The sequence below is a fragment of the Choloepus didactylus genome, chromosome X (genome assembly GCF_015220235.1).
Source record: "Choloepus didactylus isolate mChoDid1 chromosome X, mChoDid1.pri, whole genome shotgun sequence".
In the NCBI taxonomy this organism is placed as follows: Eukaryota; Metazoa; Chordata; class Mammalia; order Pilosa; family Megalonychidae; genus Choloepus; species Choloepus didactylus.
The window spans coordinates 22,132,245-22,160,232 of record NC_051334.1 but is presented as its reverse complement, the minus strand read 5'-3'; the positions used below and the strand labels follow the sequence as shown (position 1 = coordinate 22,160,232).

At 37.9% G+C, this 27,988-nt stretch overlaps 1 protein-coding gene across 1 annotated transcript; it reads left to right on the top strand.

Annotated features, from left to right (window-relative positions):
- Positions 1 to 81: 81 nt before the first annotated feature.
- Positions 82 to 22,111, top strand: ACOT9 (acyl-CoA thioesterase 9). Its single transcript, XM_037822124.1, is given in 9 exon segments — positions 82 to 251; positions 495 to 532; positions 4,318 to 4,401; positions 4,777 to 4,880; positions 9,822 to 9,895; positions 20,916 to 20,983; positions 21,486 to 21,597; positions 21,759 to 21,849; positions 22,022 to 22,111. Coding segments are annotated over 9 exon segments (816 nt in total). The 5' UTR covers positions 82 to 96.
- Positions 22,112 to 27,988: the final 5,877 nt, after the last annotated feature.

Sequence of the window (27,988 nt, the reverse complement as noted above, 5' to 3'; positions counted from 1 at the left end):
CTTTTGATGGCCTGTGTACTACTGGATTTGTGTGAGAGCAATGTTCTGTGTTTTAAGAAGCTTGCATCTGTTATTCTTAGAGACCATGTGAAAGCAATGGAGGAACGAAAATTACTTCATAGTTTTTTAGCTAAGTCATAGAAAGAACTGCCACCGAGAAGAATGAAAGACAGTTATATCGAAGTTCTCTTGCCTTTGGGCAGCCAGCCTGAACTATGAGAGAAATATTTGACTGTTCAAAACACTGTAAGGTAACACAGCACTTTTTATTTGTGTTATTTTTTTCCTTTTCTTTTTTATAACCACTTTGAGATATAATTCACTCACCATACAATTCATCTGTTTAAAGTGTACAGTGGTTTTAATGTATTCACAGGGTTGTGCAACCATCACCACGATCAATTTTGGAACATTTTCATCATGCTAGTGTGTTATTTATATTTAATGAGAGATCATCCTGATTTTCATTTAATTCAGTTTGTTTTATTTCACAGATTTGGCAGGATTCTGGAGGATCTTGATAGCTTAGGAGGTACTGGTATTATTTTAGTATTTCTAATAGATACTTAAGTTATACCTTGAATCCTATGGCTTTCAAGGGTCTTTTTGTTCTTTAACCTGCATGGATGAGGATCTCTCATACTCTAAAGGAGCAGAAAAAGAAGAGCATATTATCTCTGAATTGTTATTTTTCCCCACAAACATAGATTCCTAATTAATGGAGTTACACATCTGATTAATCCTCCTTTCTAACAACTTTTAAACATCAGTCTGAAACTTACAGAAAAGTTGCAAATACTGTATAAAGAACTTTTTTCCCCTGAATCATGTGAGAGCAAATTGCTAGCATGATGTGATATCACCCCCAAGTATTTTAATGTGTATTTCCTACAAACAAGGACATTTTCCTGTATACGCACCATATAGCCATCAAAATCAGGATATTAACTTTGTTACCTTACACTGGCTAATCCTCAGACTCCATTAAGCTTTTACTAATGGTCCCAATAATGCCCTTTATTATAGCAGAAGGATACAGTTCTCTATCACATGTTGCATTTAGTCGTCCTATTGGGAACAATTACACAATCTTTCCTTGACTTTAGTGATGTTTACACTTTGGAAGATTACAGGCCAGTTCTTTTGTAGAATGTCCCTCAATTTGGGTCTGATGTATCTTCATGATTAGGTTCGGGTTATTCATCTTTGGCAAGAAACGCCAAGGAAGGGATGCTGTATTCTTATTGCAGCCTAACAGGTGGTGCGTGATTTCAATTTGTCCCATTACTGGTGATGTTAACTTTGATTACTTGATTAAGGTGATTTCTGCCAGATTTCTTCACTCTTTTCCCTTTTGTAATTAATAGGTATTTTGTGAGTAGATACTTTGAGACCATGTAAATACCCCATTCCTCATCAAACTTTCAATTTATTCTTTGTAAAATCGTAATGGTCTCAGAGATTCCTATTTCATTGATTGGTTTGATTGATTTAGATTATCTGTTTTGATGCATAAATTGTCCTAGAACTGTTCCAGTCCCTTGAAGCTGACTTCTGTGTATTTGTTTGTTTGTTTGTTTTTGGTATATGCCCATCATTCTTTGAGCACTTTCTCACTTTGTGGCGTAACAAGATGTTTTAGGCTTATTTTGTATTTTCTCTGCCCCAGTCCTGGAATCAGCCAAATCTCCCAGGACTCCTGGCTCTGTTAAGTGGAGAATGGACTTTAGAAACCAAGATCTGGGTGCTTGGAGTGGTTGTTGTTACTATGGGATATCACTGCTCCCATACCCTCTTAGTGAACAGATCTGGGGAGTATATGTATATACACTTATATTTATATCTGCGTTTATTTCTAAATCTATATATATGAAAACTGGTATTTCCATTCATACTGATATCTAGCGCAACACCACAAGATTCATTCTCATTTCCTCCCCTTCCATATTTGTAATTCCCTTCTCTAACTGGCTCTGTTATCCTTGATGTATTTACTTATTTGATCAGTTCCCCTGTATGTAACCAGTTTGCTATTGCTGCCACCCCTAATCCCTCATGAACACCCCTTACCTCAGTTGGGCTCTGACACCCAAATCAGGTACTCCTCTGTGCGGTCACTCTCCTCATTGAGCTCAGGCTGTGACCTGTTGGGTCACTGTTCTTGTCACCCCTCTGAAGGGCATCCTCCTTACCCTTCTTGGGCTCTGACACCTTGTACCTGGCTACTCTAGCATGTAAACACCCTCTTCACCTGTCTTGGTCTCCAAGAGCCTGCTCTAGGCTGCCTTGCTTGCTCCTACCTAATGGTTTTTGGATTGAACTGTTGGAAAGGGGTATGATGAAAGTCTTTATAACTTCTTGTTTTTAACTAAAGAAGTTGTAGGTTTACAGAATAGTCATGCAGAAAGTACAGAGTTCCCATATACCTCTCACACACTTTTCATTAGTTTGGTACTTTTGTTATGTCTAACAACTTTTAAAATATAGATGTAGGTCCATTATTAGGCTCATCTCTAGCTACTTTCTTTCTCCAGATGAAGCTAACCTAGTTAAATCTTCTTATATATTTGACTTTAGTTGTCTTAGATGTTCTTGTATTCACAAACACACCTGTCACTCTTCCTGTTTTATCCCTCTGTCTCCTGGTGATGGCCGGTCCCTTTTACTGCTCACTCAATTATATTTCTTCTGTTTCTTCAGGGATCTTGCCTTATTGCTTATGCTTTCTTTCTCATGTCTTAAACCTTTTCCTAACTTTACGTTTTCCTCAGCTTCTGAACATATAAAAGTTGCTTCTGTCTTAAAATGAAAAATAGATAAAACATCCTCCCATTACAATACTCTCAAAGTGTCCTTTTCCCTCCTCTCATAGCTAATGGTTTGGAAAGAATTGGGAAAAATCAACTTCTCTCATTGCCTCTACTTCCTGACTGCCTGTTATTTCTTAGTCTACTGTGATCCGGTTTTTCCCCCTCCATGCTACTGAAATTCTTGCCAAGCTCACTGTTGACCCTCTTTATTGCATAATCTCTTGGATGAGTTTCAGGGCTTACCTTATCCCTTTGCTGCCCATGATATTTTTGACTGCATCATTGGGTTTTGGCAACATTTCCTCTTTCCTCTCTGGTTGCTCCTTCCCAGAGCCCATTGAAGGTTCCCCTTTCTCTGTTGATCCCTTAAATGTTGGTTGTCCCAAGGATTTTGTCTGCTATTCTTTTTAAACTCTGCACATTCTCTATAAATAATCTCACCTACACCAAGTACTTCAGTTGCTGTCAGTATGCTGAGTACTTGTAAAGCTGTATTTCCTGGACTGCTTTTCTGAGTTCTTGATCCCTTTGTCCTTTTGCCTACTGGAAATCTTTGTTTGGATATGTCATAGGCTTCTTGCATATAACATGTTGAAAATTGTCCATTCTGCTCTTCCTGTATTCTGTTTTTCAGCTTATGGTACCACCATTCTCATTCATTGAAGCTAGAAACCTGCGTTTATTCAAGTCAGCTCTGCCTTCTTATATTTTGAATCTTTTCTCTTCGTTTCTCCTGCTGTTGCTGTAGGTCAGGCCCACATGATTTCTGGGTACCACAAAGGCTTTTAAATTGAATTTCTTGCCTTTAGCCTCAGTTCCCCTCTTGTATGAATGAAGGCTTTATTGTTACTTAACAATTATTTATTGAGCACAGACCCGGATCTGAGGGTTGGTTATTCACATTTGAATGAACCATGGGGGAAGCAGGGAGACAGATAAACATAATTATAATGCAACCTTAAATGAGTTGATATTTGTAAGGTGCACAGAACCATTCTTGGCACACATAAATGCTTGTTAAAGAATGGAAAATGTACAGATAACCACAGGGTGGTGAAGAAGCTGAGGGTGTTATGGGCAAGGAGGAATAACTGGGCAAAATTTTTGTTTCATGATTAGGAAAGAGTCAGGAGGAAAACAGGTAACTGAATCATTGATTTGTTTCTCTTTTCTGAAGCTGTATGTTGATACTGTCAGACCTATGTGCTAAGTTTTTACTCTGATTTAGACACCGTATCTCTATGGAGTGGCAACAAGTCACTTGATGGTCCTGGGCTTTGGCTTTGGTTTCCTCACATCTGAAATTAAAGGGTCAGTGAGATTAGAGGATCTCCACATTTCTTTAATTTTAAAAGTCTTCGGTGTAAGAATAAGATTGTTAGTGGAATGTGGGGAATTGGGTCTTCAAAACAAGTTAAGAACTTTTAGAGATTTCAGGGAGGAAACTGTAAATGTTGAGAAATAATTTTTCTTTCCCTCTATTTGGTACTTTCCTGTTTTCCTACAGTTCTTATTTGCTACACACACACCAAAATTCTGTCATCTAAGATGTCTCCTTTATCGATAGTTACTGCCCAGGTGGGCAAGATTGGTAAGTGTTATCTTTTCCTGTGCTTATTCAGAATTCTTAGTAATTACAGGGTGTTATTGAGATTAGAGAAATTTCTTCTTTTGTGGGGAATTAATATATGTATGCATATGAAAATGTGTGGAATGCTATATACCAAAATATTTATTATAATTATCTTGGGTGGAAGGGTTTTGCAGGATTGAAGTTTTATATTTTACGTGTTTTTGCATTAACATTTTAAAAAAAGTGTTTCTTTTGTATGTCAGAAAGTTATTTTATTTTGAAGACAAGAAAGAAATGTGGTGTAATTTGCCAACATTTCAAATGAAGCTGTCTATTTGCAGTACAGAACATTTTTGGTATGGATTGGGCATAAACCAATTTTCTGTTTCACAGGTATGTGTAAGAAGAGCATAAGCCCAGAACAGGACTTTAAACTTAGTGGCCATGTTAGCTGGGTTGGGAAGACATCCATGGAAGTGAAGATGCAAATGTTCCAGGTCTGTATGCCCCTGAAGATTGCCCACTTGTTCCAATACAACCAGCTAGCCTCAGTGAAGGAAAAGGTTATTTACTTATCTATCCATAGATGGGTATATAGCTCATCACTTCTAGAAAAACAGTTGAAAGTTCATGTCATCTAGATGGTGGGCTATTAATATTATCCTCTTGAATAAAGACTGACACATTAATTGGTGTTTATATTTGGTGTTTGTTAGTTCCAAATCATAATGCAACTCCGTAGTAAGATGCTTGTTTCTGGTTTTGCTTGGGAGAATTTTACAGAATTTAAGTTAGAGTTAACGTTAGGTGTGATTGGGAATGGACAAGGAGACTGTTACAGCAGTTAGGGATAGCCCCTCTAATGAGCAAAATTCAGAATAGCTATTATAAGGAAATGAAGAAATTTGACAGGAAAAGGACCCCAAAAAGGATAATAGCACAGAAGTAAAATACTTCAGGGAATGTCCAAGATTTCATTGTGAAAACTTATTTAAGAATGACTTACTCATTTGTACTAGGGTATTCGGTAGGCTTTGTTATTCAGATACATTTTTTTTCTGTTATGGGATTATGAGCTATTTCACTTTTGGAAAAAGTCTGAAGTTTGCTCTGCAATAATTAGAATTATTTGTCAAAATTGTTAAATAGTTATTTATTCAGTACTGTATGTAAGCAGTTGAACCCTTCAACTTCCATCTTTGTAATTGATAGTAATACTGTTTTTATTTATTTTTTGTTTTTTTATTTTCTTTTTTTTAATCTTCATTTTATTGAGATATATTCACATACCACGCAGTCATACAAAACAAATCGTACATTTGATTGTTCACAGTACTATTACACAGTTTTACATTCATCACCTAAATCAATCCCTGACACCTTCATTAGCACACACACAAAAACAACAAGAATAATAATTAAAGTGAAAAAGAGCAATTGAAGTAAAAAAGAACACTGGGTACCTTTGTCTGTTTGTTTGTTAATACTGTTTTTAAAACAAAAAGTAATAAAGTTGCTAGGATGCTGCTATGATTTGTCCACATTACTTTTTTTTAAATTAAATTCAGTTTAATTGAAATATATTCACCTACCATACAATCATCCTTGGTGTACAATCAGCTGTTCACAGTGCCATCATACAGTTATGCATTCATCACCACAATCTATTTCTGAACATTTTCCTTACATCAGAAAGAATCAGAATCAGAATAAAAAATAAAAGTAAAAAAGAACACCCAAACTCCCCCCCATCCCACCCTGTTTTTCATTTCGTTTTTGTCCCAATATTTCTACACATCCATCCATATACTAGATAAAGGGAGTGTGATCCACAGGGTTCTCACAATCACACTGTCACCCCTTGTAATCTACATTGTTATGCAGTCGTCTTCAGGAGTTTAGACTACTGGGTTGGAGTTTGACAGCTTCAGATATTCATTTCTAGCTACTCCAATACATTAAAACCCAAGAGGTGTTATCCATATACTGCATAAGAATGTCCACCAGAGTGACCTCTCAACTCCATTTGAAATCTCTCAGCCACTGAAACTTTATTTCGTTTCATTTTGCATCCCCCTTTTGGTCAAGAAGACGTTCTCAATGCTGTGATGCTGGGTCCAGATTCATCCCCGGGAGTCATATCTTGTGTTGCCAGGGAGATCTACACCCCTAGGAGTCAGGTCCTACGTAGCGGGGAGGGTGTCCACATTACTTTTTAATTTTTATGGCTGATTCCTACCCTGCTGCTCAGTGCCATGCATAGCAGATTCCTGGCATAAGACCTGCTTTTTAGGGAATTTTGATAGTTTGAATCTTGGACAAAGAGGTTAAAATAGAAATATAGGAATTATTGGGAGGAGAGAGCCAATGCAAATAAATGTCAGAAAGACAAGTAAAAAGATTTGTTTTAAATTTGCAGTTCTCTTTGGTCATTCTGATAACTCATGACTTGAGTGACTTTTTCTATTCCAGAGAGGTAGCTTGGAGATAAGCACTCTGCCACTCATGCTGGGAGATCTAAGTTTGAATCCCGGCTCTGCTGCTCATTAGCTGTGTGGCTGTAGGTAAATTATTCACCTTCTCTGAACCTGTTTTCTCTGTGTAGCATGAGAATAGTAATAGAACCACATTATATGGTTGTGGTAAGGGTGAAATAAAAAAAAATGAAGTACTTAGTACAATGCCTGATATACAGTAACCATTAATCAGATGTTGGCAATGTTAATTTGTTAGCACTGCTACTGAGATGGTCCCAAATCTCTGTTCTATGCTTGACTTTTAGACCTACCTTTCTGAGTGCCTGTTATAGTTCTCCACCTAGATGTGTGATACCTCAAATTCAGTGTGTTCCAAACTAAACGCATCAGTTTCCTTTCCAATCCTGATCTTCCTTTAGTTTCTCCTTTGCCATCCTCTTCTTCCTCTCAGCTCCAAGCCTTTGTGATAGCTTTAGTTTTTCCCTTTCCTGTGCAGCCTTTTGCTGGGTCTTACAAATTCATCACCCACAGCAACTCATCAGAGTCCTTTCTTCCCCATGCTCTTGGCCTCTGTTTTAGATTTGCCACTGCCTTTTGTGTGAGTGACTTAACTGTCTTTTAATTAGTTGACCTTCCTTTAGTTTTGTTCTCTCTGTTAGTTTTACACAGTTTTACCATATAAATCTTCCAAAACCTATCTTGAATCATGTCACTCCCTTTCTCAAAAACTTCCAGTGACCATTATTTGTGGATTAAAATCTAAATTCCTTTGACTAGTTCGGATCCAAGGTGCGCCATAACCTGCTCCAGCTATGTTCCTTCCACCTTTCTGACTTACCATTATATACTTCTTATTGCTCACTGCAAGATGCTTTGAGCATCCTTCTTATTGCTCAGTGTAGGACACTTTGAGCCTCCTAAGAGTAGGGAGTTATTAATTTTGCATTCCAGTGCTTGGGACTTAGTAGATGTTCACTATAATAAATAATTGAGACAGTAAGTGAATGAAGAATATCATTGCTTATGCCTTTTCCTTTGCCTGAAATTCCTTGTGTTCTGACTCTGTGTAGCCACGTTCCCTCTGTGCTTCAGGGTCACTACAAGCTGGAAGCCTTTTCTGGTCCTCCCAGCTTGTAGTGCCTGTTCATTCCTCAGGACTTCCATAGTTTCCTTTCTCCTCTGGCACCTGCTACTCTGCCCTACAGAACTGTGTATAAACAAGTCTTTTTTTTTCTACTAGACTGTATGTCCCTCAACAACAGGATTTGGGTTTGAAACACCTAGCCCAGCAGGAGTTGGGTTTGGGTCACCTAGCCCACTTCCTAGCATCCATTCACTTAACACTGATTTAGTAATTATTTATTGAGTGCCTATTCTGTATTAGGCGTACAATAGTGAGTAAAACAGACAAACTCCATTCTCTTGGAGTTCACATTTTAATAGTGCTCAATAATTACCTGCTTCATTCATTCATCAGTAAACGTTGACCAGGTATCTGCTATCTGCCAGGCTTTATGCTAAGTGCTAGGGATACAACGTGAATGAAAATGGTTTTTGTCTTCAAGGAGCTCATGGTACAGTAGGAAAACAGCCACATAAATGAATAATTATCGTATATTAAATATTTTGCAGTATTTCTAAACAGCAACAGTATTGCCATTTTGTGTGGGAAGATTCTTTGTTCTGCAGGACCATCCCCTGCATTGCAAGGTGTTTAGCTCCCAGGTACCACCCCTTGCCAATAGTACCCCTCAAGAGATGTGACAATCAGAACTGCCTTACACATTTCCAAATGTTCCCTAGGAGGGTGGTATCTATCTCCCTTACATGAGAACTGCTGTCAAGAGAGGCCTTTGTTTCCATTTAGGTGACATTTGTTTACATTAAAGGAGGGAATGATTAACTTGGCCTAGGGAATAGGAATGGAAGGCATCAGGCAAAGGCATGGAGAGGAGGTGTTCAACAGCGTGATACATTCCAGGACCTTGAGGTTATTATCTATGACTAGCAAAAAAGGTGCGGGTATGAGGGAAGTGTTTGAAGAATGATTGGAGAGAAATCCTGGCTGAATTGTGGAGAGCTTTATATAAAGAGGATTAGACCAGATGCTAGAAGAAAGGAGGAGCCAGTGAAAGGTTTTGAACAGAGCAGAGGCTTGATAAGATTTGTGAGACTGTGGTGGATTATTCGAGGGGTGAGATTGTCCCCATTGTTGAGGCAATACTATTTAATACACAATATTTAATACACAAAATATTTAATACACAAAATGGCAATACTGTCCCTGTTTAGAAATACTGCATAATATTTAATATACTATAATTATTCATTATGTGGCTCTGGTTTGTAACATCTGTTGATTAGGGAACATAATATATCTTCAGTTTATAAATAGTTCATATTACTGCTTTTCGAAAGGACATTTCTGGAAGTAGAGGCTTCTAGAGTGTAAAGAAACACCTTAAAACCTCAAAGGCATTATGAGGTTTAATCCACAGGATTATCACCGATCTTACCCCTTCTTGGGAGCCCTTGTGCTCAGCTCAGGAAACAGAACATCTGCTGGTAGTCAGCCCACTAAAGTTCCCTAAAAATACTAATGCTGTGACAGAAGCAGTAGGATATGTGTGCCACTGTGAGGACAAGTATGATGAAGAATGCCAGAATTCTGTGTAAAGTAGGAAGGTTAAATGCTACTGATGATGCAGAAGCACCCAGCATGATGCTGTGTTTGGGTTTTTAGGTGTCTCTCTCCTAGCCCAGAAGCTCCTTGGTCATCCTGCCATTTTACATTCTAATGCTGTGCCTGCCCCAGGGTAGGCAACTATAGCAGATGGTGGTTAATGAATATGCTTCTCTCCTTTTCTAATTTCAGAGTTTTTCAAAGCATGCATGATATCTGTTAGAGCTTCCTGGTAAATGCATTTCCTTCATCTGCATTTTCTTTGTTTTGTTCTTCAGTTACATGGAGATGACTATAATCCTGTTTTGGATGCAGCATTTGTAATGGTGGCTCATGATTCTGAAAATAAAGAGTAATTGCTTTTTTCCTCCCTAATTTTTTATTTTGAAAATTTTCAGATACATAAAACTGAAGAGCATTGTATTATTTTCTTTATAGCATCGTAAATCAAATCCCAGACATCGTGACATTTCACCTATAAATACTTTATTGTAGGCATCTATTAAAAACCAAGGACATTTTCCTAAATGATTGCATTATCATCATCGCACCTAACAAAAATAATAGTAAGTCCTTAGTATATTCTGATATTTAGTTCATAGTCAGGTTTCCCCAAATAGCTTTCTTTTGAGTTTTTAATGTCAGCATTATATTTTTTTTTCCAGAAGTTCAACTTGGTGCTTTTTCAGTTCCTCGATGTCACCATTTATTTATTTATTTAATTTATTTGAGAAGTTGTAGTTTTACAGAAAAATCATGCACAAAATACAGAGTTCCCTTATACCACCCTATTATTAACACCTTGTATCAGTGTGGTACATTTGTTACAATTTATGAAAGAACATTTTCATAATTGTTCTATTAACTATAGTCCATCATTTATATTAGGGCTCACTGTGTTGTATAGTCCTATGTTTGTTGTTTTTTCCCAATTTTTAAAAAAATATCTTTGTCATGATTTATTCAAATCATGTTCCAAAGAAGGTGTATATATTGCATTTGATTTTTTAAATATTCTCTCCATGTGGCTTTTTTTTTTTTTTTGCATTTGTTATTGTGAACTGTTTTTTCTGGAAGTAGAGGCTTCTAGGGTATAAAGAACAATTTGTTATTGTGAACTTTATATATATATATGCACACAACAGTGATATATACATAATGGTGATAACTTCCAAAGTACAATTTAAGAAGTAGGTAGCAAATTTCAGAGAATGTCATGGGTCACAGTTCCACAACTTCAGCTGTTTCCATCATTGTAAAATATAACATACATACATAAAGGTGCTAACTTTCGATGTATGGCTCAACAAGCAGTCATGCAAGTAATTTCAAAAATTGTTATGGGTTACAGTTCCACAGTTTAGTTCTTTCTTTATTATGAAACATAGGGTATATACAGAAAGGTGAAAACTTTCAAAGCACAATTCAATGAGCAAATAGAGCAAATAGAGCAAATTTCAAAGAATGTTATAGATTATAGTTCCACCATGTCATTTACTTCCTTCCAGCTATTCCAACACCCCAGCATCTAAAAAATATATGTATTTATATAAAATTTCAGTATTGATAGACCTTTGTTAAATCTTATCTTGTTTGTTGCCATCCCTTCCTCTCACTTAGTCTCTTTCTCCATCTTCAGGTGTCTAGGCAGTGACCACCCTAACTTGTTCATTTTGAAAGGGGGTGTTTACAGTATGGGGAAGAGGCCATATCTGACAGTTGATCTTAAAGAGGCTATTGCCTCTGGGTTTTAGGACTTGTCTGGTATAGGAACACTCTGGTGGATTTAAGTTTCTGAGAAATAAAATTTAGTGGATCTTTTATAGAATCTCAGGTAGGGACCTAGGTATTTGGGGACTACTTTTGGTAAGGGCATGGCATACTCTGGCCATTTGGGATATCTAGCTGGAGCTTGCATAAGAGAAACCTCCAGGGTAGCCTCTCAACTTTATTTGGGATCTCTCAGCCGCTGTCACTTCAGCTTGTTACCTTTCTTTTCCCCCCTTTTGGTCAAGTAGGCATTCTCAATCCCTCACTACCAGGGCCAGGCTCATTCCTAAGCATCATGTCCCACATTGCCAGGGAGATTCATTCCCCTGGGAGTCATGTTCCCAGTTGGGTGTGGGGGTGGGGAGGGTTAATGAATTTATTTGCCAGGAGTTGGGCTCAGAAAGAGAAAGGCCACATCTGAGCAACAAAAGAAATACCCTGGAGGTGCCTCTTAGGCATAATTATAGGAAGGCTCAGCCTCCCATTTACAGCTCTAAGTTTCATGAGAGCAAGCCTCAAGTTGAGGGCCTGATTTATTAAGTATTGTTTCTAATTTCGCTTAAGATATATTCTATCCCAAGGTTTAACAGTTTCTTACATTATGTTCACTTAGTTGTACAGTCATCATCACTCTAAACTTGAAACAATTATCATTACATAAAATATCCCAGAGCTCTTGTCAGCTGCAGGTTTGTGGTGCTACTCTGTGAGTTACATGCCTTTAAACAACCATTTATCAACATGTTTGCCTTCAATGCGTCACTGATACTTATAATCCCATTAATGAACCATAGTGACACCTGACTATTCCCATACCTTTAAGTTCACCCTCATTTCATATCTGGACATATTAGATTATCAGTCCCCCTTCATTGGTTGATGTCTATCTCTGGGTCCCCTATATTTTACATTATAAGACACTTATTTTACATTTTTCACGGAGTTCACATTATTGGTAACATACAATATCTCTCCTTTTGTCTGGCTTATTTCACTCAGCATTATGTCATCAGGGTTCATCCATGTTGTCATATGTTTCATGACCTTTATCCTTCTTACTATTGCATAGTGTTCCATCATATCCATGTACCACATTTTGTTTATCCACTCTTCTGTTGAAGGACATTTGAATTGTTTCCATCTCTTGGCAATTGTGAACAATGCTGCTATGGACATCGGTGTGCAAATATCTGTTCATGTCACTGCTTTCAGATCTTCTGGGTATATACTGAGAAGTGAAATTGCTGGATCATCAGGTAACTGTTCCGGTTTGCTAATGCTGCCTTTTTGCAAAACACCAGAAATGGATCAGCTTTTATTAAGGGGATTTATTTGGTTACAAAGTTACAGTCTTAAAGCCAAAAAGTATCCAAGTTAAGGCATCAGCCATTGGGTATCTTCATTGGAGGATGGCCAATGGTGCCTGGAAAACCTGTGTTAGCTGGGAAGGCACGTGGCTGGCATCTGTTCCAGAGTTCTGGTTTCAAAATGGCTTTCTCCCAAGACATTCCTCTCTCAGCTCGTGTGCATTCTTCAAAGTGTCCCTTTTGGCTGTAGCAAGCTCACTCCTTCTGTCTGAGCTTTTATAGAGCTCCAGTGAACTAATCAAGGCCCATGCTGAATGGGTGGGGCCACACCTCCATGGAAATTATCTAATCAGGGTTATCACCTATAGTTGGGTGGATTGCATCTCCATGGAAACACTCAATCAAAGAATTGTAATCTAATCAACACTAATACCTTTGCCCACACAAGATTGCATGAAAGAATGGCATTTTGGGGGACGTAATACATTCAAACTGGTACACTCAACATCTGGTTTTCTGAGGAACCACAAAACTGTCTTCCATGGTGGCTATGCCATTATACAGTCCCACCAGCAATGAATAAGAGTTCCAATTTCTCCACACCCTCTCTAGCATTTGTAGTTTCCTATTTGTTTAATGGCAGCCATTCTGATTGGTGTGAGATTAGCTCATTGTGGTCTTGATTTGCATCTCCCTAATAGCTAGTGAAGATGAACATTTTTTTCATGTGTTTTTTAGCCATTTATATTTCTTCTTTGGAGAAATGTCTTTTCATATCTTTTGCCCATTCTATAATTGTGCTGTTTGTACTATTGTTGTTGAGTTATAGGATTTCTTTATATATGTAAGATACCAGTCTCTTATCAGATACATGGTTTCCAATATTTTCTCCCATTGAGTTGGCTGTCTCTTCACTTTTTTCTGAGAAATTCCTTTGAGGTACAGAAGGTTTTGATTTTGAGGAGTTCCTACTTATCTTTTTTTTTTTTTTTCATTGCTTGTGCTTTTGGTGTAAGGTCTAAGAATCTACCTGCTAATACTAGGTCTTGAAGATGTTTCCCTACATTATCTTCTAGGAGTTTTATGGTACTATATATTGAGGTCTTTGATCCACTTTGAGTTAATTTTTGTATAGGGTATAAGGTAGGGGCCTTCTTTCATTCTTTCGGATATGGATATCCAGTTCTCCCAGCCCCATTTGTTGAAGAGACTATTTTGTCCCAGTTCAGTGGATTTGGGGACCTTATCAAAATTCAGCCAACTATAGATTTGGGGGTCTATTTCTGAATTTTCAATTTGATTCCATTGATCAGTATGTCTTCCTTTGTGTCAGTACCATGCTGTTTTGACTACTATGGCTTTCTAGTAGGTTTCAAAGTTAGGAAGTGTAAGTCCTTCCACTTCGTTTTTCATTTTTAGAATGTTTTTAGCAATTTGAGGCCCCTTTCCATTCCAAAAAAATTTGATCACTAGCTTTTCCAAGTCTACAAAGTAGGTTGTTGGAATTTTGATTGTAATTGCACTGAATCTGTAGATCAGTTTGGGTAGGATTGACTTCTTTTTTAAAAATTCAATTTTATTGAGATGTATTCACAAACCATAGACTCATCTATGGTGTACAATCAGTTCACAGTACCATTATATAGTTGTGCATTCATCATCACAGTCAATTTTTGAACATTTTCATTACCACAGAAAAAATAAGAATAAAAATAAGAACGCACAAAACATCCCATACTCTCCATCCCTCCTTGTAATTCGTTTACTTTTTGTCCTCATTTTTCTACTCCTCTGTCCATAAACTGGATAAAGAGAGTGGGAGCCAGAAGGTTTTCACAATCACATGGTCACACAGTGTAAGCTATATAGTTATACAGTTGTCTTCAAGAATCAAGGTTACTGGATTGCAGTTCCTCAGTTTCAGATATTTCCTTCTAGCTATTCTAATATGCTAAAAACTAAAAGGGATATCTATATAACATGTAAGTTACTTCCAGAATGACCTCTCGACTCCATTTGAAATCTCTCAGCCACTGAAACTGTTTTGTTTCATTTCACTTCCTCCTATTGGTCCAAGAAGGCTTTCTTGATCCCACCATGCCAGGGCCAAGCTCATTTCCATGAATCATGTCCCATGTTGCTAGGGAGATTTACACCTCTGGGAGTCATGTCCCAAATAGGAAGCTGGGCAATGAGTTTACCTGCTGAGTGGGCTTAGAGAAGGGCCACATCTGAGTAACAAAAGAGGATCTCTGCAGGTGATTCTTAGGCACAATTTTAAGTAGGCTTAGCTTCACCTTCGCAGTAACATAAGTCATAAGAGCAAGCCCTAAGATCGAGGGCTTGGCTTTCTAAATTGGTCGTCCCCAATACTTGTGAGAATATCAGTAATTCTTCATGTCGGGAAGTTTAATATTTCCACATTTTCTCCCAGTCCCTCAAGGGGGCTTTGCAAATACATTTTTATTCTCTGCCCAGATTACTCTGGAATGTATCAGGGCTTCACACTAACCTGTACAAACCAAGCAGATTTCACTCCCTGTTCAAAGTTCCATGTAATTATGGTGTTTGAATAAACTGACTACACAAGTTAAATTATGTAGTGTGTTACCAAAAAATATAGATTTTGCACCTAATGTACATCTCTCCCTTTGGTCTCACACAGAAGTTGAAGTTTTAAAAACACCGTCATTATTGTCCTTAATCCTTTAGTCTGATCTACCTTAGTCCTCACCAAGTACGTTTTGTTCATATCTCTAATTGAAGTCTGATGTCTTTTTCACCTTCTTTAACATTTGCTGTATGGGGTAATGCTGACATCCATAGCTGCTGGACTCTAGCTCTGAGTCTCAGGTGTCACACATATACCCAAAGTTGTAGGGACTGACCAGATTATGCACAAAGAGCTCAGCATCTCAGAATTTAGAAATAGCCATTACAACTCAGAAATAGATACAACTGCTATAAGAGCTTACAATCTGGGAACTTTTACAATAAGGCTTCCCCTGATAACCTGTGCTCTCAGACTCAATTCTCAGAGCTTGCACATTATAGTCTGTCTAAATTAGTGAGGCCTTATAATACTTTTCTTTTCATTTCTGGTTTACTTCATTCAACATACTGTCCTCAATGTCCATGCACCTCACAACTTCACTCCTTGTAGCAGCTCAGTATTCCATTGTATGTATCCACCACAGTTCACCATTCCGTTCATCAGTCATTGTACCCTTAGGCTACCTCCATCCACTGCAAATTGTGAATACTGACACCATAAACCCTACTGTGCAAATGTCCATTAGTGTCCCTCTTTTCAGTTCTTCCAAGTATATACTCAATAACCAAGTTGCAGGACCATGTTGCAACCGCATGCTTAACTTCCTGTGGAACCACCACACTGCCCTTTAGATGGGCTGCACCATTCTACATCCCCACCAACAGTGATTAGGTACATCCCTTTCTCCACATTTTCTCTGGCAGTTGTATCCCTCTGTTTATTTTTTAGATGGTTTTATTCACACACTATACATTCCATCCTAAGTAAACAATCAGTGATTCCCTGTATAATCACATAGTTATGCATTCACCAACACTATCTGTATAAGGACATTTCCACTTCTTCCACAAAGAAAAATGAAGAGGAAAAAAAGCAACACGTTAAAAAGAAAAAGAGAAAAAAATATGACAACTAAAAAGCAGCAAAGAAAAATAAAAATAAAATGCAACAAAAAAGACGACAACATTACACCAAGATTCCCATACCCCTCCCTTATACCCACCTCTTACTGATATTTAGCTTTGGTATATTGCCTTTGTTACAGCTAATGGAAGCATATTACAATGTTACTGTTAATTATAGACTCTAGTCTCAATTGTATTTCTTCCCCCGATATCACCCCATTTTTAACACCTTGCAAAGTTGACATTCGTTTGTTCTTCCGCATGTAAAAACATATTTTTGTACATTTAGTCACACTCTTTGACCACTCTGGGTTTCACTAAGTTATACAGTCCCAGTCTTTATCTTTTATCTTTCCTTCTTATGTTCTACATGCCCCTAACATTCCTCTTTCAGTTGTACTCACAGTCATCTTTGTTCAGTGCACTTACATTAGTGTGCTACTATCACCCAATATTGTGCTCCAGACCTCTCTCTCTCCTGTCTTTTCCTGTCTTCCTGCAGTGTTCCATTTAGTATTTCCTGTAGAGCATGTATTTTGCTCACAAACTCAGTGTGTTTGAGAATATTTTAAACTCTCCCTCATTTTTTTAAAATTCAGTTTTATTGAAATATATTCACATACCATACAGTCATCCATGGTGTACAATCAACTGTTCACAGTACCATCATATAGTTATGCATCCATCACCCCAATCTATTTTTGAACATTTTTCTTACACCAGAAAAAATCAGAATAAGAATAAAAAATAACAGTAAAAAAGAACACCCAAATCATCCCCCCCCATCTCACCCTATTTTTCATTTAGTTTTTGTCCCCATTTTTCTACTCATCCATCTCCTTCATTTTTGAACGACAATTTTGCCAGGTATAGAATTCTTGGTTGGCAGTTTTTCTCTTTCAGTATCTTAAATGTATTGTACTACTGCCTTCTTGCCTCCGTAGTTTCTTCTGTGACATTTGCACATAGTCTTATCGAGCTTTCTGTGTATGTGATGGATCGCTTTTCTCTTGTTGCTTTCATAATTCTCTCTTTGTCTTTGACATTTGGTAATCTGATTATTAAATGTCTTGGTGTAGGTCTATTCGGATCTGTTCTTTTTGGGGTACTCTGTGCTTCTTGGATCTGTAATTTTATGTCTTTTATAAGAGAAAGGAAATTTCCAGTGATTATTTCCTCATTATTTCTGCCTCTTTTCCCTTTGCTTCTCCTTTTGGGCTGCCTATGATGTGTGCATTTATGTGCTTCATGTTGTCATTCAGTACCCTAAGGCACTGCTCATATTTTTCCATTTTTTCCCTATCTGTTCTTTTGTGTGTAGGATTTCAGATTTCCTGTCCTCCAGTTCATGAATCTTTTCTTCTGCCTCTTCAAATCTGCTGTTTTATGTCACCATTGTGTTTTTCATCTTTTATATTGTGCCTTTCATTCCTATAAGTTCTGCCAATTGTTTTTTTAAACTTTCAAGTTCTTCCTTATGTTCGCCTAATGTCTTCTTTATATCCTTTGTCTCTTTTGCCTTATCGTCCCTCAACTCATTGATTTGATTTTGGGATTGGTTTAGGAGATTTGTTTGATTAATAATTAGTTGTTTCAATTCGTGTGTCTCAGTTGAAGTGTGGGTTTGTTCCTTTGACTGGGCCATATCTTTGTTTTTCCTAATGTGACTCATAATTTTTTGTTGTCTAGGCATCTGGTTTCCTTGATTACTCCAATCAGATTTTCCTAGACCAGATGGGCCCAGGTCTCAGGAGGAAGATTTAATCAGTATCAAGTTTCCCTGAGGAGCAGGTTTTCAGACTTTCCTATGAGGCTTCTAGACTCAGTGCTTTTCCTATCCTGTCCAGCAGGTGGCGCCTGTCAGCCCGCAGCTTTCCACTGGTGTAAAGCGGTGTAGTCCCTTTAATTCCCAGTGGCCCATGTCTTTGATGGGGCTGAGGTTGTCAGAAGCCAAGCTTAAGTTGTTTCTGGGTTTTTTGTTCCCCCAGGCCCTGGTGTCTGAATTCTCTGAGGGAGGGCAGCCATTTGAGCTGGGCCCCAGCCCCCTTTTCTTAGGGAAGATACACCCTTTAGGAAGTTATCTTCTGCACTTGAACTTCTCCTTTGTCTCTCTGACCTGTTAACTCCACCCTTACCTGGGTCAGAACTGACAATTGAAAATGCCTTAGGCTTTAATGAGCTACTTAGAATGAGAGGAAAAAAAGGAAAAAGAGCAAAAGCCCCTTTTCAGAGCCAATCCCCAACCCCTTAGTTTCATTGGTTGACCAGTGTTGGTACCTGGTTCTCTGTGTTCCTTTTCTTGGGACACAGCCATTTTCCAGTATTCTGAGCTCAGCCATCTCCATAAACCTCTGTTTTTATTTATTTATGTATATTTTTCCCATCAGCCTTGCCTCCTCTCTGTTGGGAAGAACCTCAGATTCTTTTCCTGTTTCCTCCAGGTTTATCTGTGCTTGTAGCTTGTATTCAGTAGCCCGAATTTGTTAATTAAAACTGCAATTGGAGCTTGGTTGAGTTACTTTTCCTCACTCCAGGGAACCATCTTATGTTTTTCAGAGGGAAGTATTTCAGCTCAGCCTGCCATGCCGGTGGGGGAGGGGTGCTGGCTGCACAGTTTGGGGAGCTTTACTTACAGTTTGTGCTGCAATCTCAGCCATTCCACCCATTCCAGGCTGGTATGTGATGTGTGTCCAGTCACGGATGTCCCCAACAGTTGGGCCAGACGGTATGCTGGTTGTTCCTGGCTGTTTAGTAGTTGCTCTAGAAGACTAACTAAATTATGCTGCTATCTTGTCCCGCCTCCCTTTAGACTTTTAAAGGTACCCAAGGCACTCAAACTGAGAAAAACCATCTAATTCTGTGTGGGGTTGTGGGGGTAATATTACAGGGTTGCTGTTTGTTCAGGACAGAGGCTAGATGCCTATAAGAAGTCTAATTTGTACCACAAACTTGAGAGTCTACAATGGGAAATCTTTTCTGCTTTCATGGAAAGCTTATGTGGGAAACCAAGTTAAGATTGAAAAATACTTTGGGGAATTCTGTGATCTGACTGAAAAATAACACCTATCAACTGCTCCTTCCACTAACCCTAACTGACTCACTGCTCTAGTGGCTGGCCTGGGACTCCTTTTCCAGCACTGGGGGACATTGTTTAAAGATTTTCCAGTGTGGCATTTCAGTTCTTTTGTTTTCATTGTTGTTTCCATCAAACAGCTTATAATGATGGTAGGTACTCACCTCAAAACCACTTTTCTTTAATACTTTTGGGTTCTTATTGACGGTAAAGAGTGTCTGTCTATATCCACCACAGTGAGTTACTATAACTTTCCTTCTAATTGTTTATTTTGGAAAATTTGATGCCTATAGGACAAGCACAAAGAATAATGCAATAAATATCCATCTACCTGTCACCTAAGTCCACCGATTAACATTATACTACATTTGCCTTTTTTCTCTTGCTCTCTTTATAAATACACAAATATACCTATTTTTTCCCTGAATCATTTGTTGAGTTTCAGATATTTCACATGTAAACAGTACAGCATGTATCTCCTAAGAATAAGGCGACTCTCCTACATAGCCTTTCTACATAAACTTAACAGTGATACAGTATTATCTAATATATAATCCATATTCAGATTTCTCCAGTTGTCCTTAAAATATCCATTATGGTGTTTTTCTCTGGTTCAGGATCCAGTCAAGGATCATGTACTGCCTTTGATAATCATGTTTCTTTAGACTCTAATCTAAAATAGTCCCCCTCTCATTTTCTGTCTTTCAAAACATTTACATTCTCAAAGCGTGCAGATCAGTTGTCTTTCAGAATATCTAATATCCCACAATCTATATGTGACTGTTCCTCATGATTAGAATCAGGTTAAACATTTTGACAAGGGGTGGTGTATTAGTCAGGGTTCTCTAGGGAAACAGAATCAACAGGAGATATCTATAAATATGAGATTTATAAAAGTGTCTCATGCAACTGTGGAGATGTGCAAGGCCAAATTCTGTAGGGTAGAATGCACGAGTCCAAATTCAGAAGGGCAGGTTACAAGCTGGCAACTCCGATGTAGGTCTTCGATCAACTCCCCAGGAGTGGTTGGCTAGCTGAAGAGGTGAAAGTTCTCTCTTCTCCCTTAAAGTCTTCAGCAGATTGGATTTAATCCAACTGATTGGATTCTCTCATTGTGGAAGACATTCTTCATTGATTATAGACTTAATCAGCCACAGATGTAGTCAGCTGAGTGATGATTTAATAAACCAGCCTTCTGGTTTATTAACCAGCCACAAAACGTCCTTGCAGTAAAGGTTAGGCCAGTGCTTGCTTGACCAGACAACTGGGCACCATCAGCTGGCCAAGTTGACACATGAACCCAACCATTACAGGTGATATCCTTTTCACTATGTGAACTTTCTGGTATACAGCTAAGTCTGTAGCCAGAAGGATCCCATAATTGTTCTAGTGTTCATGTGTAGAGTAGTCAGTAACTGTTATCCCAAATGAATAGCAGAAGACTTTAAAACTAGTGGATAATTGTTGATCTTCCATATTTGTTAAATAATATTAAACAATAATAGCACATCTTACACTGTATTTTTTTCTTTTCTTCTGTTTAGTCCGGCATTTATAAATCCGCTCATCCTTGAAAGTCTAGAGGAAGAAGAACTGTTTTCTCAAGGAGAATGTATGTTAATTTGCTTAAAATAAAATAAACTCACAAAGCACATTAATTGTACTGAAAAGGAGATTATTTATGGACTCTCCATACCAGTCAAATGTCTTATTCATGCTAAGAATTTATTGAAATTAAAAATATCTTATTTTTTGCCCCATAGGGGGCATATTTTGAAATAGTTTGTCCTTCAAGCAATATTGATTAATTCTCATTTTTAATGAAATGGGAAATACATATTTAATGAAATAACTTGTCAGTCAGGGTTCTAGATAAGGGTGATAACAAGTCATCCCACACTGAGTTGATATAATTTCCATTTAAAAGCAAAGAACCACTGGAAATTTTATGTATCCTCTGCAACCTTATCTTGGATATATGTACAGTTTTTAGTGGGCTTTTTGAAATCCTGAAATTCTACCTTTGTAGGGTCCAAGGGACACCAGGTCAGGAACCCTTCTTGTACTATAGTGTGACCCTCTTGACCACAGTTCCTTGTTCTCCCATGTTCCAGTGAACAAGGGGCGAAGAATTGCTTTCAGCTCTGCATCATTACTGAAAATGGCTCCCAGTGCTGAGGAGAGGACAACCATCCATGAGATGTTTCTTAGCGCACTGGATCCAAAGTAAGTTAGGATGGTGATATTCCAAATTGAGAAAGCATTTAAACATTGGTCTTCTCCAGAGCCAAGCTTGCCTGTACTTATTGGAAGTTGTTTTCAAATGTTTACTTTTCACTAGTGAAATCATGGCATTAACAGGGTTTAATAAATCTCCATTTGTGCAGGACTATAAGTTTTCGAAGTCGAATTTTGCCCCCTAATGCAGTGTGGATGGAGAATTCAAAACTAAAGAGCTTGGAAATCTGCCATCCTCAGGTATTAAAATTTATTGAGAAATCTGAGTAGGATAGCTTACATTTGTGATACTCATCTGAGATTGATGCACCTTTAAACTGACCTCCATTTGGTGGCATTGTTAATTCTTTTGTTCTGTGTATGTGGATGGCCATGAGTTTGTACTAATTAATATTTATTTTACGTCCTATAGGAGCGGAACATTTTCAATCGGATTTTTGGTGGTTTCCTTACGAGGAAAGCATATGAACTTGGATGGGCTACTGCTTGTTGCTTTGGGTGAGTTACATTTGATGTAGTCTTAACTTCTGGGAAGGAGTTTATACCAATCCACTGAAATGGGGGAGATGTTGTGTCTTTTTTTTTTTTTTAAATCTTCATTTTATTGAGATATATTCATATACCACGCAGTCATACAAAACAAATTGTACTTTCGATTGTTCACAGTACCATTACATAGTTGTACATTCATCACCCAAATCAATCCCTGACACCTTCATTAGCAAACACACAAGAATAACAAGAATAATAATTAGAGTGAAAAGGAGCAATTGAAGTAAAAAAGAACACTGGGTACCTTTGTCTGTTTGTTTCCTTCCCCTATTTTTCTACTCATCCATCCATAAACTAGACAAAGTGGAGTGTGGTCCTTATGGCTTTCCCAATCCCATTGTCACCCCTCATAAGCTACATTTTTATACAACTGTCTTCGAGATTCATGGGTTCTGGGTTGTAGTTTGATAGTTTCAGGTATCCACCACCAGCTACCCCAATTCTTTAGAACCTAAAAAGGGTTGTCTAAATTGTGCGTAGGAGTGCCCACCAGAGTGACCTCTCGGCTCCTTTTGGAATCTCTCTGCCACTGAAGCTTATTTCATTTCCTTTCACATCCCCCTTTTGGTCAAGAAGATGTCCGCTGTCCCACGATGTCAGGTCTACATTCCTCCCCGGGAGTCATATTCCACGTTGCCAGGGAGATTCACTCCCCTGGGTGTCTGATCCCACGTAGAGGGGAGGGCAGTGATTTCACCTTTCAAGTTGGCTTAGCCAGAGAGAGGGCCACATCTGAGCAACAAAGAGGCATTCGGGAGGAGGCTCTTCGGCACAACCATAGGGAGGCCTAGCCTCTCCTTTGCAGCAACCGTCTTCCCAAGGATAAACCCTGTGGTAGAGGGCTCAACCCATCAAACCACCAGTCCCCGATGTCTGTGGTCATGTTAGCAACCATGGAGGTGGGGTAGGTGAATACCCCTGCATTCTCCACAGGCTCCTCAAGGGGGCACTGCATCTTTTTTTTTCCTTGTTTTTCTTTTTTTGTTTTTTAACTTTCCCTTCTTTTTTAAATCAACGGTATGAAAAAAAAGTTAAAAAGAAAACAAACATACAATAAAAGAACATTTCAAAGAGACCGTAACAAGGGAGTGAGAAAAAGACAACTAACCTAAGATAACTGCTTAACTTCCAACATGTTCCTACTTTACCCCAAGAAAGTTACCTAATATAGCAACATTTCTGTGAACTTGCTCCTACTATATCCATCAGAAATTAACAGACCATAATCATTCCTGGGCATCCCCAGAACGTTAAATAGCTTATCTGTTCTTCTTGGATTATTGTTCCCCCTTCCTTAATTGCTCTCTATTGCTAGTTCCCCTACATTCTACATTATAAGCCATTTGTTTTACATTTTTCAAAGTTCACGTTAGTGGTAGCTTGTAATATTTCTCTTTTTGTGCCTGGCTTATTTCGCTCAGCATTATGTCTTCAAGGTTCATCCATCTTGTCATATGTTTCACGAGATCGTTCCTTCTTACTGCCGCGTAGTATTCCATCGTGTGTATATACCACATTTTATTTATCCACTCATCTGTTGAAGGACATTTGGGTTGTTTCCATCTCTTGGCAATTGTGAATAATGCTGCTATGAACATTGGCGTGCAGATATCTGTTCGTGTCACTGCTTTCCGATCTTCCGGGTATATACCGAGAAGTGCAATCGCTGGATCGAATGGTAACTCTATATCTAGTTTTCTAAGGAATTGCCAGACTGGCTTCCAGAGTGGCTGAACCATTATACAGTCCCACCAACAGTGAATAAGAGTTCCAATTTCTCCACATCCACTCCAGCATTTGTAGTTTCCTGTTTGTTTAATGGCAGCCATTCTAACCGGTGTTAGATGGTATCTCATTGTGGTCTTAATTTGCATCTCTCTAATAGCTAGTGAAGCTGAACATTTTTTCATGTGTTTCTTGGCCATTTGTATTTCCTCTTCAGAGAACTGTCTTTTCATATCTTTTGCCCATTTTATAATTGGGCCGACTGTACTATTGTCATTGAGTTGTAGGATTTCTTTATATATGCAAGATATCAGTCTTTTGTCAGATACATGGTTTCCAAAAATTTTTTCCCATTGAGTTGGCTGCCTCTTTACCTTTTTGAGAAATTCCTTTCAGGTGCAGAAGCTTCTAAGCTTGAGGAGTTCCCATTTATCTATTTTCTCTTTTGTTGCTTGTGCTTTGGGTGTAAAGTCTAGGAAGTGGCCGCCTAATACAAGGTCTTGAAGATGTTTTCCTACATTATCTTCTAGGAGTTTTATGGTACTTTCTTTTATATTGAGATCTTTGGTCCATTTTGAGTTAATTTTTGTGTAGGGGGTGAGGTAGGGGTCCTCTTTCATTCTTTTGGATATGGATATCCAACTCTCCCAGCCCCATTTGTTGAAAAGACTATAATGACTCAGTTCAGTGACTTTGGGGGCCTTATCAAAGATCAGTCAGCCATAGATCTGAAGGTCTATCTCCGAATTCTCAATTCGATTCCATTGATCTATATGTCTGTCTTTGTGCCAGTACCATGCTGTTTTGGCAACTGTGGCTTTATAATAAGCTTCAAAGTCAGGGAGTGTAAGTCCTCCCACTTTGTTTTTCTTTTTTAGAGTGTCTTTAGCAATTCGAGGCATCTTCCCTTTCCAAATAAATTTGATAACTAGTTTTTCCAAGTCTGCAAAGTAGGTTGTTGGAATTTTGATTGGGATTGCATTGAATCTGTAGATGAGTTTGGGTAGAATTGACATCTTAATGACATTTAGCCTTCCAATCCATGAACATGGAATATTTTTCCATCTTTTAAGGTCCCCTTCTATTTCTTTTAGTAGAGTTATGTAGTTTTCTTTGTATAGGTCTTTTACATCTTTGGTTAAGTTTATTCCTAGGTACTTGATTTTTTTAGTTGCTATTGAAAATGGTATCTTTTTCTTGAGTGTCTCTTCAGTTTGTTCATTTCTAGCATATAGAAACATTACTGACTTATGTGCATTAACCTTGTATCCTGCTACTTTGCTAAATTTGTTTATTAGCTCTAGTAGCTGTATCGTCGATTTCTCAGGGTTTTCTAGATATAAGATCATATCATCTGCAAACAATGATAGTTTTACTTCTTCTTTTCCAATTTGGATGCCTTTTATTTCTTTGTCTTGCCGGATTGCCCTGGCTAGCACTTCCAGCACAATGTTGAATAACAGTGGTGATAGCGGGCATCCTTGTCTTGTTCCTGATCTTAGAGGGAAGGCCTTCAGTCTCTCACTATTGAGTACTATGCTGGCTGTGGGTTTTTCATATATGCTCTTTATCATGTTGAGGAAGTTTCCTTCAATTCCTACCTTTTGAAGTGTTTTTATCAAAAAGGGATGTTGGATTTTGTCAAATGCTTTTTCAGCATCTATTGAGATGATCAATTGATTTTTCCCTTTTGACTTGTTAATGTGTTGTAATACATTGATTGATTTTCTTATGTTGAACCATCCTTGCATGCCTGGAATAAACCCCACTTGGTCATGGTGTACGATTTTTTTAATGTGTCTTTGGATTCGATTTGCAAGTATTTTGTTGAGGATTTTTGCATCTATATTCATTAGGGAGATTGGCCGGTAGTTTTCCTTTTTTGTAACATCTTTCCCTGGTTTTGGTATTAGATTGATGTTAGCTTCATAAAATGAGTTAGGTAGTGTTCCATTTTCTTCAATGTTTTGAAAGAGTTTGAGTAAGATTGGTGTCAGTTCTTTCTGGAAAGTTTGGTAGAATTCCCCTGTGAAGCCATCTGGCCCTGGGCATTTATTTGTGGGAAGATTTTTGATGACTGATTGGATCTCTTTGCTTGTGATGGGTTGGTTGAGGTCTTCTATTTCTTCTCTGGTCAGTCTAGGTTGTTCATATCTTTCCAGGAAATTGTCCATTTCCTCTACATTCTCCAGTTTGTTGCCATACAGTTGTTCATAGTATCCTCTTATATTTTTTTTAATTTCTTCAGGATCTGCAGTTATGTCACCTTTTTCATTCATTATTTTGTTTATATGGGTCTTCTCTCTTTTTGATTTTGTCAGTCTAGCTAGGGGCTTGTCAATCTTGTGATCTTCTCAAAGAACCAACTTTTGGTGATATTTATCCTCTCGTTTTTTTTTTCTCTATGTCATTTATTTCTGCTTTAATCCTTGTTATTTCTTTTCTTGTATTTGGTTTAGGATTGGTTTGCTGTTCATTTTCTAGCTTCTTCAGTTGATCCATTAGTTCTTTGATTTTGGCTCTTTCTTCCTTTTTAATATATGCGTTTAGTGCTATAAATTTCCCCCTTAGCACTGCTTTTGCTGCATCCCATAGGTTTTGGTATGTTGTGTTCTCATTTTCATTCGTCTCTATATATTTAGCAATTTCTCTTGCTATTTCTTCTTTAACCCACTGATTGTTTAGGAGTGTGTTGTTTAACCTCCAGTTATTTGTGAATTTTCTAAGTCTCTGATGGTTATTGACTTCTAATTGTATTCCATTGTGGTCAGAGAATGTGCTTTGAATAATTTCAGTCTTTTTAAATTTATTGAGGCTTGTTTTATGTCCCAGCATATGATCTATTCTGGAGAAAGTTCCGTGAGCACTAGAAAAGTATGTGTATCCTAGTGATTTGGGATGTAATGTCCTGTATATGTCTGTTAAATCTAATTCATTTATCAGATTGTTTAGGTTTTCAGTTTCCGTATTGGTCTTCTGTCTGGTTGATCTATGTATAGGAGAGAGTGATGTGTTGAAGTCTCCCACAATTATTGTGGAAACATCAATTGCTTCCTTTAGTTTTGCCAGTGTTTCTCTCATGTATTTCGTGGCACTTGGTTGGGTGCATAGACATTTACGATTGTTATTTCTTCTTGCTGAATTGCCCCTTTTATTAGTATCTAGTGGCCTTCTTTGTCTCTCAAAACATACCTGCATTTGAAGTCTATTTTATCTGAGATTAATATTGCTACACCTGGTTTCTTTTGGCTGTAGCTTGCATGAAATATTTTTTTCCATCCTTTCACTTTCAGTTTCTTTGTGTCCCTGTGTCTAAGATGAGTCTCTTGTATGCAACATATTGATGGTTCATTTTTTTTGATCCATTCTGCGAATCTATATCTTTTAATTGGGGAGTTTAATCCATTTACATTCAACGTTATAACCGTGAAGGCATTTCTTGAATCAGCCATCTTATCCTTTGGTTTATGTTTGTCATATTTTTCCCCTCTGTCTGTTAATATCCTTTATTGTACCCATACCGAATCTCTTTAGTACTGAACCTTTCTCCAAGTCTCTCTGTCCTTTCTTTGTTTCTCTGTCTGTAGGGCCCCCTTGAGTATCTCCAGTAGGGCAGGTCTCTTGTTAGCAAATTCTCTCAGCATTTGTTTGTCTGTGAAAAATTTAAGCTCTCCCTCAAATTTGAAGGAGAGCTTTGCTGGATAAAGTATTCTTGGCTGGAAATTTTTCTCACTCAGAATTTTAAATATATCGTGCCACTGCCTTCTCGCCTCCATGGTGGCTGCTGAGTAGTCACTACTTAGTCTTACGCTGTTTCCTTTGTATGTGGTGAATTGCTTTTCTCTTGCTGCCTTCAGAACTTGCTCCTTCTCTTCTGTGTTTGATAGTGTGATCAGTATATGTCTCGGAGTGGGTTTATTTGGATTTATTCTATTTGGAGTTCGCTGAGCATTTATGATTTGTGTATTTATGTTGTTTAGAAGATTTGGGAAGTTTTCCCCAACAATTTCTTTGAATACTCTTCCTAGACCTTTACCCTTTTCTTCCCCTTCTGGGACACCAATAAGTCTTATATTCGGACGTTTCTTATTATCTATCATAT